The sequence below is a fragment of the Callospermophilus lateralis genome, chromosome 6 (assembly GCF_048772815.1).
Source record: "Callospermophilus lateralis isolate mCalLat2 chromosome 6, mCalLat2.hap1, whole genome shotgun sequence".
Classification (NCBI taxonomy): Eukaryota; Metazoa; Chordata; class Mammalia; order Rodentia; family Sciuridae; genus Callospermophilus; species Callospermophilus lateralis.
This window is the reverse complement of record NC_135310.1, coordinates 101445866-101461447: the sequence shown is the minus strand read 5'-3', so window position 1 is coordinate 101461447 and position 15582 is coordinate 101445866. Positions and strand designations below refer to the sequence as shown.

The following is a 15582-nucleotide window of genomic DNA, read 5'->3' as shown; positions in this document are numbered from 1 at the left end:
CTCCTCTGAGAAGTTTCTGTTCAGGTCCTTGGCCCATTTGTTGATTGGGTCATTTGTTATCTTATTGTCTAATTTTTTGAGTTCTTTGTATATTCTGGATATTAGGGCTCTATCTGAAGTGTGAGGAGTAAATATTTGTTCCCATGATGTAGGCTCCCTATTTACCTCTCTTACTGTTTCTCTTGCTGTGAAAAAACTTTTTAGTTTAAGTAAGTCCCATTTGTTGATTCTTGCTATTAACTCTTGTGCTATGGGTGTCCTATTAAGGAATGTGGAGCCCGACCCCACTCTATGTAGATCGGAGCCAACTTTTTCTTCTATCAGATGCAGAGTCTCTGATTTGATATCAAGGTCCTTGATCCATTTTGAGTTAACTTTTGTGCATGGTGAGAGGAAGGGGTTCAGTTTCATTTTGTTGCATATGGATTTCCAGTTTTCCCAACACCATTTGTTGAAGATGCTATCCTTCCTCCATTGCATGCTTTTAGCCCCTTTATCAAATATAAGATAGTTGTAACTTTGTGGATTGGTCTCTGTGTCCTCTATTCTGTACCATTGGTCCACCCGCCTGTTTTGGTACCAGTACCATGCTGTTTTTGTTACTATTGCTCAGTAATATAGTTTGAAATCTGGTATAGCTATACCGCCAGATTCACACTTCCTGTTTAGAATTGCTTTTGCTATTCTGGGTCTTTTATTTTTCCATATGAATTTCATGATTGCTTTATCTATTTCTACAAGCAATGCCTTTGGGATTTTGATTGGCATTGCATTAAACCTATAGAGAACTTTTGGTAATATCGCCATTTTGATGATGTTAGTTCTGCCTATCCATGAACAGGGTATATTTTTTCATCTTCTAAGTTCTTCTTCTACTTCTCTCTTTAGGGTTCTATAGTTTTCAATGTATAAATCCTTCACCTCTTTTGTTACGTTGATTCCCAAGTATTTTATTTTTTTTGAGGATATTGTGAATGGGGTGGTTGTCCTCATTTCCATTTCAGAGGATTTGTCGCTGATATACAGGAATGCCTTTGATTTATGCGTGTTGATTTTATAGCCTGCCACTTTGCTGAATTCATTTATTAGTTCTAGTAGTTTTTTTGTAGACCCTTTTGGGTCTTCTAGGTATAGAATCATGTCAACCGCAAATAGTGATAATTTAAGTTCTTCTTTTCCAATTTTTATGCCTTTAATTTCTTTCGTCTGTCTAATTGCTCTGGCCAGTGTTTCGAGAACTATATTGAATAGAAGTGGTGAGAGAGGGCATCCCTGTCTTGTTCCAGATTTTAGAGGGAATGCCTTCAATTTTTCTCCATTCAGAATGATGCTAGCCTGAGGCTTAGCATAGATAGCTTTTACAATGTCAAGGTAATTTCCTGTTATCCCTAGTTTTTCTAATGTTTTGAACATAAAGGGATGCTGTACTTTGTCAAATGCTTTTTCTGCCTCTATCGAGATGATCATATGGTTCTTATCTTTAAGTCTATTGATGTGGTGAATAACATTTATTGATTTACGTATATTGAACCATCCTTGCATCCCAGGGATGAATCCTACTTGATCATGGTGCACAATTTTTTTTGATGTGCCTTTGTATTCGATTCGCCAGAATTTTATTGAGGATTTTTGCATCTAGGTTCATCAGGGATATTGGTCTGTAGTTTTCTTTCTTTGAGGTGTCTTTGTCTGGTTTCAGAATCAACGTGATGTTGGTCTCATAGAATGAATTTGGAAGAGCTCCCTCTTTTTCTATTTCCTGAAATAACTTGAAAAGTATTGATTTTAATTCTTCTTTAAAGGTTTTGTAAAACTCTGCTGTATACCCATCTGGTCCTGGACTTTTCTTGGTTGGTAGTCTTTTGATTGCTTCTTCAATTTCATCGATTGATATTGGTCAGTTCAAATTGTGTGTATCCTCTTGACTCAGTCTGGGCAAATCATATGTCTTAAGAAATTTATCGATGTCTTCACTATCTTCTATTTTATTGGAATATAGGTTTTCAAAATAATTTCTAATTGTCTTCTGTATTTCTGTAGCATCTGTTGTGATATTGCCTTTTTCATCCCGTATGTTAGTAATTTGAGTTCTCTCTCTTCTTCTCTTCGTTAGCATGGCTAAGGGTCTGTCAATCTTATTTATTTTTTCAAAGAACCAACTTTTAGTTTTGTTAATTTTTTCAATAGTTTCTTTTGTTTCAATTTCATTGATTTCCGCTCTGATTTTAATTATTTCTTGCCTTCTGCTGCATTTGCTGTTGTTTTGTTCTTCCTTTTCTAGGGATTTGAGATGAAGTGTGCGCTCGTTTATTTGTTGGTTTTTCTTTTTTTTTTTTTTTTTTTGAGGAATGACCTCCAGGTGATGAATTTCCCTCTTAAAACTGCTTTCATTGTGTCCCATAGATTCCGATAAGTTGTGTCTGTATTTTCATTTATCTCTAAGAATTTTTTGATTTCCTCCTTTATGTCTTCTGTAACCCCTTGATCATTCAGTAACATATTGTTCATTTTCCGTGTGATATAGGATTTTCCCATTCTTCTTTTATCATTGATTTCCAGTTTCATTCCATTATGATCAGATAAAATGCATGGTATTATCTCCACCCCTTTATATTTACTGAGGGTTGCCCTATGGCATAATATATGGTCTATTTTTGAGAAGGATCCATGTGCTGCTGAGAAAAAAGTATATCCACTTGATGATAGTTGATATATTATGTCAGTTAAGTCTAGGTTATTGATTGTGATATTGAGATCTATAGTTTCTTTATTCAACTTTTGTTTGGAGGATCTGTCCAATGGTGAGAGAGGTGTGTTGAAGTCACCCATAATTATTGTGTTGTGGTCTATTTGATTCTTGAACTTGAGGAGAATTTGTTTTATGAACGTCGCAGCACCATTATTTGGTGCATAAATATTGATAATTGTTATATCTTGTTGGTGAATGGTTCCTTTTAACAGTATATAATGTCCTTCCTTATCCCTTTGGATTAACTTAGTCTTGAAGTCGATTTTATTCTATATGAGGATGGCCACCCCTGCTTGCTTGCGAGGACCGTGTGCATGGTATATTTTTTCCCAACCTTTCACCTTCAGCCTGTGTATGTCTTTTCCAGTCAGATGTGTCTCCTGGAGGCAGCATATTGTTGGATTTGTTTTTTTAATCCATGTTACCAGTCTATGTCGCTTTATTGGAGAGTTTAAACCATTAACGTTTAGAGTTACTATTGCTATATGGTTTGTACTTCCAGCCATGTTTGATTATTTGTCTCTCTCTTTTTTTTTTTTTTTTAATTTAGTTTGTTTCTCCATGATTAGCTTTCCCCCCTCCGTCTGTCTTTACTGAGGTACTTCCCACTGTTGTCTTTGGTTATTGTTTTTCATTTCTTCCTCATGTTGTGTTTTGCTCAAGATGCTTTGCCATGCTGCTTTTCTGGCTGCAAATTCTTTTAGCTTTTGTTTATCATGAAAGATTTTTATTTCGTTGTCATACCTGAAGCTTAATTTTGCTGGATACAGAATTCTTGGTTGGCATCCATTCTCTTTCAGTGTTTGAAATATGTTGTTCCAGGATCTTCTTGCTTTCAGTGTCTGTGATGGAAAATCCGTTGTTAATCTTATTGGTTTACCCCTGAACGTAATCTGCCTCCTTTCTCTTGTAGCTTTTAATATTTTCTCTTTGTTCTGTATATTGAATATCTTCATAACAATGTGTCTTGGCGTTGGTCTACTTTGATTTTGTATGCTCGGTGTGCTGTATGCATCTACAATTTGTTTATCTGTTTCCTTTTTTATTTCTGGAAAGTTTTCTGTAATTATTTCATGTAGCAAGTTACTCATTCCCTTGGTTTGAATCTCTGTACCTTCCTCTGTCCCGATTACTCTTAAATTTGGTTTTTTAATGTTATCACATATCTCTTGGATGTTTCTCTCGTGATTTTTAACCAGCCTATCAGAGTTGGCTAGACTCTTTTCAAGATGATATATTTTGTCTTCATTTTCTGACGTTCTGGCTTCTACTTGCTCCACTCTATTAGTGATGCTCTCGTTTGAGATTTTAAATTGGTTTATAATTTCCTTCATTTCTAAGATTATTGTTTGATTCTTTTTTATAATCTCTATCTCCTGATAAAGATGCTTAACTTCTTCTTTTATCTGTTTTTGTAATTCATTCTCAATGTGTTCTTTCGCTGCTTGAATTTGCTGTCTCGTATCCTCTTTAAGGTTCCATTCCATCTGTCTAAGGTATTCCTTGAGTTCTTTATATGTCCATTTTTCTGATGAATCTATATCCTCCTGAATATTTAGGCCTTCCTGCATTGTTTGTACTCCTTTCCTTCCTTGCTTTTTCATATTGCTTCTTGTTCTGTTTGACTGTTGAGTTACTGTTTACTCCTATAAATTTATTTGATGCTTGGGAGGAAAGGTATTATAGGGGAAGGGAAGAAGTCACCAAAGAGAATGAGAGTAGGCAGGTAGAATTCAAGGAAGGGGGAATATGAGAATTGAAAAGAAATGCAAAGACAGAAGAAAAGAAGAGAGAGAGAAAAGAAACAGAAAATTAAAAAGAATTAAAAAGAAATCATAATAGCAATAATAAAAATGAAGATTAGTATTAAAAATAAAATAAAATCAAAAGAATTTAAAAAAAATTTTTTGAGAAAACCACAACAACAACAAAAACAAAACAAAACCAAAAAAAAAAAATTTTAATAAATGTAGTCTTAGAGTTCGATTCACTATTCTTCCAGTAGGTGGAGCTGTGCCCACCGGGCCAAGCTTCTCCTCTCAGTAGGCGGGAACCAGTCACTGTGCAGCAGCTCTTCCTCCTGGACTGGGCGGGTCTCCAATCCTCAGTGCACTGGTGACGCTCACCACAATATTGGCTACACGCCAAGTCTGCTGCTCCTGTGAGTCCTGTTTTCATGAACGCCTGGGCACATTCTCCCTGTCTGCCATTCCCTTGGACCCTAAGTTTGTAGAGCTTGGGGCTGAGAACCCCCAGCGAATTTGCTTGCCCTCTGGTAGCCACGCCCCTGGAAGCTGGTGCAAGAGACCTCAGTTGTCAGCACTGGTGATAGCGGTAGCTGGGATTTCCGTGCCGCGGGTCCCGTGCCACTCCTGATTCCCCCGTGCGGGCAGGGCTTTTGGAAGAGCTGGGCGGGCGGGGCCTTTCGCAGAGCCTGGCAGGCGGGAGCTGTCCACACGAGCGCGGGGGTGGGGGGGTGGGGTGGTTGCTTGCAGCGCTGAACCGCCAGAGATGGTTCACAGAGCTGGGCAGGCAGGGCCTAGCCAGGCAGCAGCCTTTCGTATGCTTACTGCAATGTGTGAGCAGCGGGAGTTTGGTGGCGGCCGGCGGGATTGTGCCCCCGCGGGAGCTGTTCACAGGAGCGCGGGGGTGGGGGGATGGGGGTCGTCGTTCACAGCGCTGAGCCGGCAGGGGGGAGGGGGTGGTCGTTTGCAGCGCCGAACCACCTCTGCACCAGGCTGGCTGGGGTCCAAGCAGGCTGTGGCCTTTTGTAAGTTTGCTGCAATGTGTGGGCAGCCGGAGTTCGGCGTTGGCCGGTGGGATCTGCGTTGCCGAGATTCACTCGCCTGGGACAAACTGACCCCTCCAATAGACTTACTAATTCCCGGCAGGTCTCCTTTCAGCGGAATTTTGCTAGAAGTCCCTCCGCAGGTCGCATGCAGGTGTATTAATGGGCCTCTCTGCTCCTGTTACTGCGGAGGCATTGAAAGTGCTGCCTCCTCGCCGGCCGCCATGTTGCACCCCGAGGATCCCAAGTTTGAGACAAGACTGGGCGATTTAATGATAGTGTCTCAAAATAAAAAAATAAAAATGGCTGGAGATGTAGCTCTGTGGTAAAGCACCACTGGGTTTAATCCTAAGTCCCCCACACATAATTCTGATGGGAAGAAAATTGACTTCCCCTGAGAAAAAGAATGAATACCAAAAAAAAGAAAAAGAAAAGAAAAAATAAAGAAAAACGCTATCTGTTGGCTTTAACTAAAAGTGAGTAAGGGTTAGCCTGATAGTAAACATCAAAAATAATACTGTTAGTTATCCAACAACAAAAAATCTGTTTTTAAAATACTACTCACCCTAATTTTTTCATGGTCTCATCATTTACAATATCATGAAATCATGTTCAAAATGGCGACATGTAGATTTCTGCTACTAGTAGGTTAGTTTTTCTAGTCTATTATTCTATGAAGGCAGAATTATATATTTTTTAATTTCTTGCTCATTATTGTAATTTTTAAGGCTACCATGCTTTTGACCTAGTAGTGCTCAGTAAGTGTATTGAGGGAAGGAATGAACTCATGGCTACTACAATGCCAAGGAATTATTTAAACAGAATAGTCAATCATAAATGATTGCTGTATTTCTCAATATAACTAGTAACATTAATTAATAGCCATGATATTAAGAATAGTTAAAACTGTACTATAAATTATATATAATACATATCACTAAGTATATGTAGTATCATATATAAAATACATAATTACTGTAACTATATTATTGTGTGTCACTGTCTCATAATATTAATTAGTTATAACAGTTAATGATAGTTTTAAGTATATTTAGCTAAAAACATACTAACTTTGTATATAAAAGTGAAGTCTATGTTTACTGAAATAAGATTAAGATAATTATTTTCAACATATTACAAGCATAAAAGTGTGCTATGTAGCTTTAAGGTATTAGAACTAAGGTTCCAACAGAAAAGGATATGTGAATTACTAGAAGCATCATGTTGTGTATCATTTGAGTATTAATCAGTATTCTGTTTGAAACAGGTGTGGCAGCTGACCGAATAGCAATTCAGTCTAAGGGTCTATACACAGCCAATCTGTCCCCTCAGAATTTGATCTCTTGCTGTCCTAAGAACCGTCATGGATGCAACAGTGGAAGCATTGACAGGGCCTGGTGGTACCTGAGAAAACGTGGGTAAATAGCTGCCTAACACGTGTTTCTAGGATTTTTATGAACGCTGTCTCACGTGACAATATGGAAAATGTTTTGAGATTTTTTTTTACAAAAAACAAAAAAGAAGAAAAATCTAAAACTATGACACACACATATATATAAATACAAATAAATTTTACTTTTAGATATATACTTGTACGTGGTATCTTCTGAGATAAGAAGCTATTGGAAATAGTTACTAAAGAATGTGTACATTTTTATCTAAATTAACATAAATTTTTCTTTTGACGACTCAAATAAGCTTTTACTTTCTGCTGCTCTGCACCAAATGGTTCCAGTAAGTTCCTTCAGAGGGAATGCAGTAATCAATGTTGCTGATTCCTCAATTGTGCCTTTTAGTTAGCTAGGTTGATGAATAGAGATAAAATTCAAGGAAAAATTAGATTAAAAATCTTAGAAGAATAACACAAAAAAAGTAACTTAGAGTTGCTTCAGCTCATCAGTGCCATTACTGTGCTCATCCTATTTGGTGAAAAGTCTCAGGTTGCAAATCCTTACTCTCCCAGCTGATACCAGCACAGCACCATGTGGCTACTGGAGAGCTGATCTAATTAGGAGCTGATTATTTGGCTAAGGACTGCACCTGACAACTAGTAGAATGTGGAGTGACTCCCATTTTTCACCATCCAGTCAGTGGCCTTAACTTGTCATACAACAGTTAGATGTTATGAAAGAGGGAAAGTGTCAGATATTGATAGGTAGCATTAAATTGTTAACTTTTTTTCATGTATTTTGCCTAATAAAATGGTGATTTGAATGGGCAGCTTTGGCTGAAATTTTCCTGGTATAGTAGAGTTTGACTGGCTTCTGTTTTATTCTATGATAAAGATAAAAGATTTTCAGGAGTTTCAAAATATAAATTATTATTGAGATCAAATTAAATCTCATTGTATTAGTCTGCTTGTGCCCTCATAACCACATGTCAGAGTCTGGGTGACTTAAACAGGGATTATTTTGTCTTGGAGACTGCAAGGTCCAAGGTCAAAGTGCTGGATTATTCAGTACAAGGTAGAGATTCTCTTCCTGGCTTGCAATTGTTCACCTTCTTGAAGTGTCCTCACATGGTGGTGAAAGAACTCTGGTTATTTCCTTTTTCTTATAAGGGCACAGAATCCCATCCATGAGGGTCCCACTTAAGAGTGGCTCTCATTTGAATTAATTATGTCTCAAAGGGGCAACATCAAATGCCATCACATGGGCCTTACAATTTCAACATATGAATTTTAGATTCACACAATTCAGTCTATACCACTCAGCATTTAATATAAATGTAAGCGTGGCATATTTTATGTTTTGTTTTCATCATGTTTCTTGCTGAGATTTTCATACTCTGTTGGACACTGTCACATTTTTTTTGAACCAATTTTAGTGGATATTTTAACGGTCATTTCAGCATTAACTATATATAAAATCAGTTATGTAGTTTCAGTTCCCTTACTATCAACCTTTGTATTCAATAGGATTATATTATATTTGGAATCAAATAATTTGCAAATAAGTTCACTTTCAAAATCAGAAATCAAAATATTTAATTTTTTTGTGCATTGTGTGTATCTCATAAGTTTCTACTTTAAATGTTATATAATTGTTATACTATTTCCCCAAAGTATCATGAACTACAGACATATAATCATTAAAGTCTTATGAAAGATAGTATCTGTAACTTAAACAAAATATCAACAAACCATAAAAAACCCTTAAATGTACATAATTTATCTGTAAATAACCAAAGTGATTGTCTTTTCATATCTAATTAGACTCTTCTACATTATTATACATAATTATAATCTATATTTTAATATTACCATCAGCTTTATTAATGGCTACTTTTCATCCTCAGGTAATCCTATATTGAAGATAGAATTATTTATTAAAAATGGATTGAAGTAAAATTTCAAAAATAATAACGAAGAAATAATACAGGGGTAGAGAGCAATGCAATGTCATTGAGCTGCTATGTTGGAGTCAGTTGATATTTTTAAAATTATGCATGTAGGTAACCAGTAAAATTTATGAATGTTTAGTTCAGCAAAATTGAACATAGACAGAATATTATGGCATTTCCCTAAATACTACCTTTGTTTTTTTGCTTATTTCTCATAGACTGGTATCTCATGCCTGCTATCCACTTTTTAAGGACCAAAATAGCACCAATAATATCTGTGCCATGGCTAGTAGGTCCGATGGGCGGGGAAAAAGGCATGCCACCAAGCCATGTCCCAACAGCATAGAGAAGTCTAACAGGATTTACCAATGCTCTCCTGCATACAGAGTCTCTTCCAATGTAAGTCTAAATAGCAAGAACTAATAATGGCCGACATCCTCAAATACACATAGCTCTGTTTTTAATACTATTTTAAAAGCTTAAAACTATTAAAAACTAAATATTATATTTTCAAATTTTTTTCTTACAGTGTCCATTAAAGACTTTGAGTACAGTTTCTATTTTTCCTAATATTAGCAGTGTCAAAAATGGGCTTAATTTACAATATGACCAGGAAAATAAAGTTCGTAAATTATGTTTTATAGTTTGTGTGTGTGTGTGTGTGTGTGTGTGTGTGTGTGTGTGTTTATGTATACAAACTTGATAAGTAAAGCTAAATCAAACCTGCTTTCACTGAAATTTCTGTGGTGGTGCTTATTTTATCAATCCTTTACTCCCCAAGATAATGGAAGTGAGCATAGTCATAATAGGGAAACTAGTCTTAGATTCCAGTTTTATTCCATGATAGCAGTGTCACCTGGACTTCTTGACTCCAAAATATCTGACTCCTCAGTGACTTACAGTAATCCCCAAAATACAGTCCAGTATTTTTACCATGGTAAACAGGTCTTCCATGTATTGATTCTATTCTACTATTTTTATAGATTCATGTCCTGCCAGAATTTTCCCTCTGCACCTGCACACAATGCTTCTGATGTATCTGTCTCTTTTCTCCAGATACATCACACTCATCCATGCATGTGTACTTAGCTAGGTGATAATTTCTCTGACCCAAGGTGTTAACCCACTATTCCATCTGGTGAAATGTTACACAAATATCAAGGCTTAGAGCAAAATTTCATGATCTTTTAAGTTTTACTGGACTTCTAGGTGGGATTAATTACCTTTTGTGGTTTGTAGCCATAACAATCTATGCGTCTCTCGATAATATAACTTATTATATAATAATGAAATTAGTTGTATGAATGCCTGTTTACACCACTGAGATATAAATACCTTGAGGATGGGTGCATAGTCAGTGTTTGTTTCTATCATAGTTTCTAGACTGTACTTTGTGCTCAATATATATAGAAGGGAGGGAGGGAGGGAGGGACAGAAACAGGGAGGGAGGAGATTCCCTGCCTCCCTACTGAGGGTACATTGGGTGGCAACACAGAAATATTTGTACTGACGCTGTAGAGGGACCTCACTAAACATCTGAGATAGCTGTTGTGATCAAAATAATGGAGGTAACACTAATCTCCACTGATTAATCATGGCTTCAACTTAGCTTTGATTTTTTTTTGTTTGTCACAATAAAAAGTTAATACACTTTCTCTCCATTCCAAAATTATTATTTAGTGATAAAACTCAACAAAAATGAGCACATCTTTAGCAATTTCATCAATATTGTATTTCATGTGTGAGTATTTCAAACTATGATTAAGAGTAAATAAACTGCAAGTGATCAAATCATTTCAGATTATATAACACCTAAATTGTACTACAGCTGTCAAACTGTAGGTGTAGTATTTTTTATAATGATGATGATACTCATTGACATTTCCCATTCCAGGAAACTGAGATAATGAGGGAAATCATGCAAAATGGACCAGTTCAAGGTAAACTTGGAAGATATTTAATAAAAATTGCTTTAAGAATCTTCAAAAGCATTTAATAATTCTAAAATCAGTTCAGTTATGAGATTTACTTAGCTAATCACTTAATTATCTGCCATTTTACTTTAAGAGATAGACTCACTTCTATATTGAACTCTTAAATATTAGTGATTGATTTCATAGAAGTGCTAAGTATTTTCAAGTGATCATGGACTAACAGACATTCAAACATGAAATGCCAAGTGATTAATTCGCAACAAGCTCACTTTCTTCCCTTTAATCATATGTAAGAGTCATGCATAATGTTAGATATTATCACCTTCACCTTAGGTAACAGATTGGAAGAAATGAGGATTAGTAATAGAAACAAAACTAGATACATTTCTTTTGTATTAGTTCAAGGGAAATCAAGTAAGCCAATATGATTTTTGTGCCTTACAAAAGGCCTCAAACTTGACAATTTTGTAAACGTGTTCTTTGAGATAAACTAACAGTCAATAACAAAATTATGTAATGACTCACTGTATATTGACTTTGATTTTCAGAATATCATCTCTGATAATAGTTACTTTTGCTTATTTGTTGAATTTTATTTTGTAACATTGACGTGGAGAAGGAAAAATGCACAGAATATATTCCCTCTCTAAACAAACATAGTCTTGAAGTGCATGGAAGAAAAAAATTCAATGAGGCATAAAGTGGAATTCAGGTTGTGAACACCAAAAAGCCCAATTATTTATCAGTGCATTGGAATAAACAATTTAAAAATTAAATTTAAAATATTTGATATATACTTAAGAAACTGTTGGGAAGTTTTTCTTTTTGCCTGAATGCTGATTTGATTAGTTCTACATACAGAAAAAGATCATGGATGTTTCTAATTGTGCTGAAATTATGTATTTACCGAGAAAACAAAACACACTAAACATGTTGTGAATTTAAGAAATCTTGGAACCTTACACAAAATCTGAAAAAACATGAGAAGCTTCTTTCTCCTTTACAGGTGTATAAATCATTGGCTGTTGTAAGAGTGGGAAACTTGAAGGATCCAAGACTTTTGAACACTAGATTAACTTAAAGGTCCAACTTTGACATTTGCCACTTAAATTATTTTTGGCCATTTACCTAACCCTTTTAAATATTTATATCATTGTTTTGCTGTTTGAAGGGTTTCTTTCTCTATTTTTAATGACTCAAGAGAAATTTGAATCATAATTATTTAAAGTTGAGAACACCTTAGGCTTGCTGTATTACCATATGCATAAATTTCACATAATAAATCAAAAATAAAGATAAAAATTCAAACCAATAAAATAAAAATGTGAATTATTGAACACAGAAAATGTTTGTTGAGAACCTGTTTCTTGCCAACTCAAGCCAGGGGCAAGACAGCAATAATCAAGACAGCTCCTTCTTCTCCTCATGCATGAATGTTATAGTTTTGTACAATGAGTTTACTGAAGCTTTCCAAGATTAGAACTGCACTGCAGTAGTTTATATATTTATGTGTTTGTGGATTCATCAAATCTGGTTTGGTGTCAGAAATTGAAGGAAATTTCATCTTTGCATTGATTATGATGGTTTCTCACCTTGTTCTTTAGTTAGCAGTGTTTTTCAGCAATGGAGGATATATTTTTTTCATAATGCTTATGGCAGAACTAAATCATAAGAATTAAAGGAATCAATGGTTCTATGGAGAAGAAAAATCACTAGCAATATCTTCACATTTTTATGAATGGATAGAAAGCTGTTTGGCTCTTGCTGTAGATGCAATGTGATTGTGTGCTCATTGTTGCCTGGTTTAACATTTAGCATTTCCCCCATCTCAGTACAAAAGAATGTCAAAAGAATAGAGTGTTGAATAAATAAAACTGTGCATGCTTCTAAAATTGTACAATTGAAAATAAGTATAGGTGATGAAAAGAGAACAAAAGTAGAAATCTGCATGGAGTACAGTTATATAAATTCTTTAAATCCTTTGGGAATGTGTTTTATAGGAGATAAAAGAGGCCTAACCTCTTTTGAGACTATTTGAACAGCATCAGAAAAAAAAACATGGAACTTTTAAAAAATGAAATAAAAAGTGGAAAACTTAAAAAGTTATATTTGACTTTGGAATATGAATTTAATTTTAGTATATACCAAGTGCTAGTGAAATTAGTCCTTTTTTATATAATCCATGTCAAACTAAGACTAGCACTGTTTATCATTATCAGACTATACACATTTAGTCCCAATTAGAAAATCTTCAATTCACATCCTTTGGAAAAGAACTTTAAAGTGTTCACCCTGAACTGTCCAATTCCTTCTACAAAGTGGCATACAATATAGAAAAGAAATAGTGCAGGTGAGGGCGTGAAGGAGAGTTTTAGGAAGCATCAGCTCTACTTTTTAAATAATACAACACTGGCTTAGCTCTGTAGAGCAGGGAGGAAGAAATCCTATCAGAGTATTCTTCTGCCAGGGTTTTGCTTTTTATTCAAACTCTGCAAGGAAAGGTTTGTATTTATTTATGAGGGTTAAGGAAAATTGCTTTAAGCCCAATTTGCTATACTCACCTTTCTCTGCTTGCTTAATTGGGATTTTGAGAAGGTTGTGGTGAAGTACAACATTAGTCGAGAAATAGCAATCATTGATCTACTGCAGTGGCCCTTCCCTGCAAGGGGCTCCATTCCTGGTAATAGTGCCTTTGTTGATTAAGACTTGAGTGGCATTTAAAGGTATAATGTGTAGTCAAGTAATGTTCTAAGTAATTAAAATTTGTTTTTATAAGAGAATAGGAAAGTATTATAATCAATCAATTAAGTAGAAAAGAAAATTATGAGGGAATTAAACAATCTCTTCATAGATTTAGCTCCTTGCAATTTATTCATTCATTGTTTTGATAGAATTTCTGGAGACTTTTAAAGATGATTTTTTAAAACTGTGCCATTCTCCTGTTGGGTTTTATTTTAGCCATAATGCAAGTCCACGAGGATTTCTTTCACTATAAGACAGGGATATATAGACATGTTACCAACACAAATGAAGAATCAGAAAAATATCGAAAATTTCGGACACATGCAGTCAAACTTACTGGGTAAGGCAGTTCCTTTTTCTTTTTTTAAATTAATTTTTAAAAATTTATAGATGGCAGCATAATGCATTACAATTCTTATTACATATATACAGCACATTTTTTCATATCTCTGGTTTTATACAAAGTATATTCACACCATTTGTGTCTTCATACATGTACTTTGGATAATAATGTACATCCCATTCCACTACCATTTCTAACCCCATATCCCCCTCCCTTCGCCTCCAACCCCTCTGCCCTATCTAGAGTTCGTCTATTCCACCCATGCTCCCCCTTCCTACCCAATTATGAATCAGCCTCCTTATATCAGAGAAAACATTTGTCATTTGTTTTTTGGGGATTGGCTAAATTCACTTAGCATTATCTTCTCTAACTCTGTTTACCTGCAAATGCCATGATTTCATCCTCTTTTATTTCTGAGTAAATTACATTGTGTATTTATGCCACATTATTTTTTTGTCCATTCATCCATTGATGGGCATCTAGGTTGGTTCCACAGTTTAGCTATTGTGAATTGTGCTGCTATAAATGTTGATTTGGCTATGTCCCTGTAGTATGTTGTTTTTAAGTCCTTTGGGTATAGACCGAGGAGATGGATAGCTGGGTCAAATGGTGGTTCCATTCCCAATTTTCCAAGAAATCTCCATATTGCTTTGCATATTGTCTGCACCAATTTGCAGCCCCACCAGCAGTGTATGAATGGACCTTCCCCCCGCCCCCCACATCCTCGCCAGCACTTATTGTTGTTTGTATGCATAATAGCTGCCATTCTGACTGGAGTGAGGTGAAATCTTAAGAGTAATTTTGATATGCATTTCTCTAATTACTTAAAGTCTTCTTAAATTCTTAAAAGCTTTGTTATTTGGAAGCTATTGGTTCATTTATGGAAAATGAAACTGAACATAATAATACATAATGTATTTAGATATTGGAATTCCCCTTTGTGAGAGAGATTATTTTACCAATTGAAAAATTATCCAAACCTGGCCATTATTTTGTCATTATTTTAAAAAGAGTGGAATAAATCAGTCATAATTTTCCTATGTTTAAATGAGAATACATGACCAGTGAAACTCCACATTATGTACAACCAAAAGAATGGGATCCTAATTAGAATAGGTTATTCTCCCTGTGTATATATTATGTCAAGAAAATACACTCTACTATCATTTATATCTAAGAACAAATTAAAAAAGAAGACCATGGAAGCCAAACTCAATATTCTAGGAAAGATGATCATCTCTTGCTTCCCACTTGTGAATATATTCTTAAGAATCTGTTCTAAGGACAAGGGAATGTATTTCCTTTTGAAATATATTATTGGAGTAAATTCTTATATCTGACATATTCAAGGAGAAGTTGCAATTCTGAAGTGTATTATGATCAAGGGAGAAAATTTTTAATGGAGTTACAAATGTTAGTTATTAAGTAGCAAGAGAGGGTAAAATCATCTTTAGCTTGATATAAGGTTTTTAAAAATATTTATATGAGAATTGAGGAAATTGCACTGATCAAATTTGAAAGTAAAATATATTCACCTATGCAAGGGAAAGAAACAAAGTTCATAATTTTGTTTGGTTGTGTCTCAGGGATAAATAATTTCACAAATAGGGCCTGAAAGACAGACTATTATAAAACCAATTCACCCCACCCCCCAAAAAACCCACTTCCCCACTGAACCTTCTCA

At 35.2% G+C, this 15582-nt stretch overlaps 1 protein-coding gene across 1 annotated transcript in view; it reads left to right on the top strand.

Annotated features, from left to right (window-relative positions):
• Tinag (tubulointerstitial nephritis antigen) overlaps positions 1 to 15582 on the top strand; it is an 80265-nt gene that overhangs the window by 32058 nt on the left and 32625 nt on the right. Inside the window, exons 6-9 of the mRNA XM_076860077.2 lie at positions 6805 to 6955; positions 9098 to 9278; positions 10774 to 10819; positions 13772 to 13895. Coding sequence (XP_076716192.2) covers positions 6805 to 6955; positions 9098 to 9278; positions 10774 to 10819; positions 13772 to 13895 — 502 coding nt within the window. The remainder of the gene's footprint in view (positions 1 to 6804; positions 6956 to 9097; positions 9279 to 10773; positions 10820 to 13771; positions 13896 to 15582) is intronic.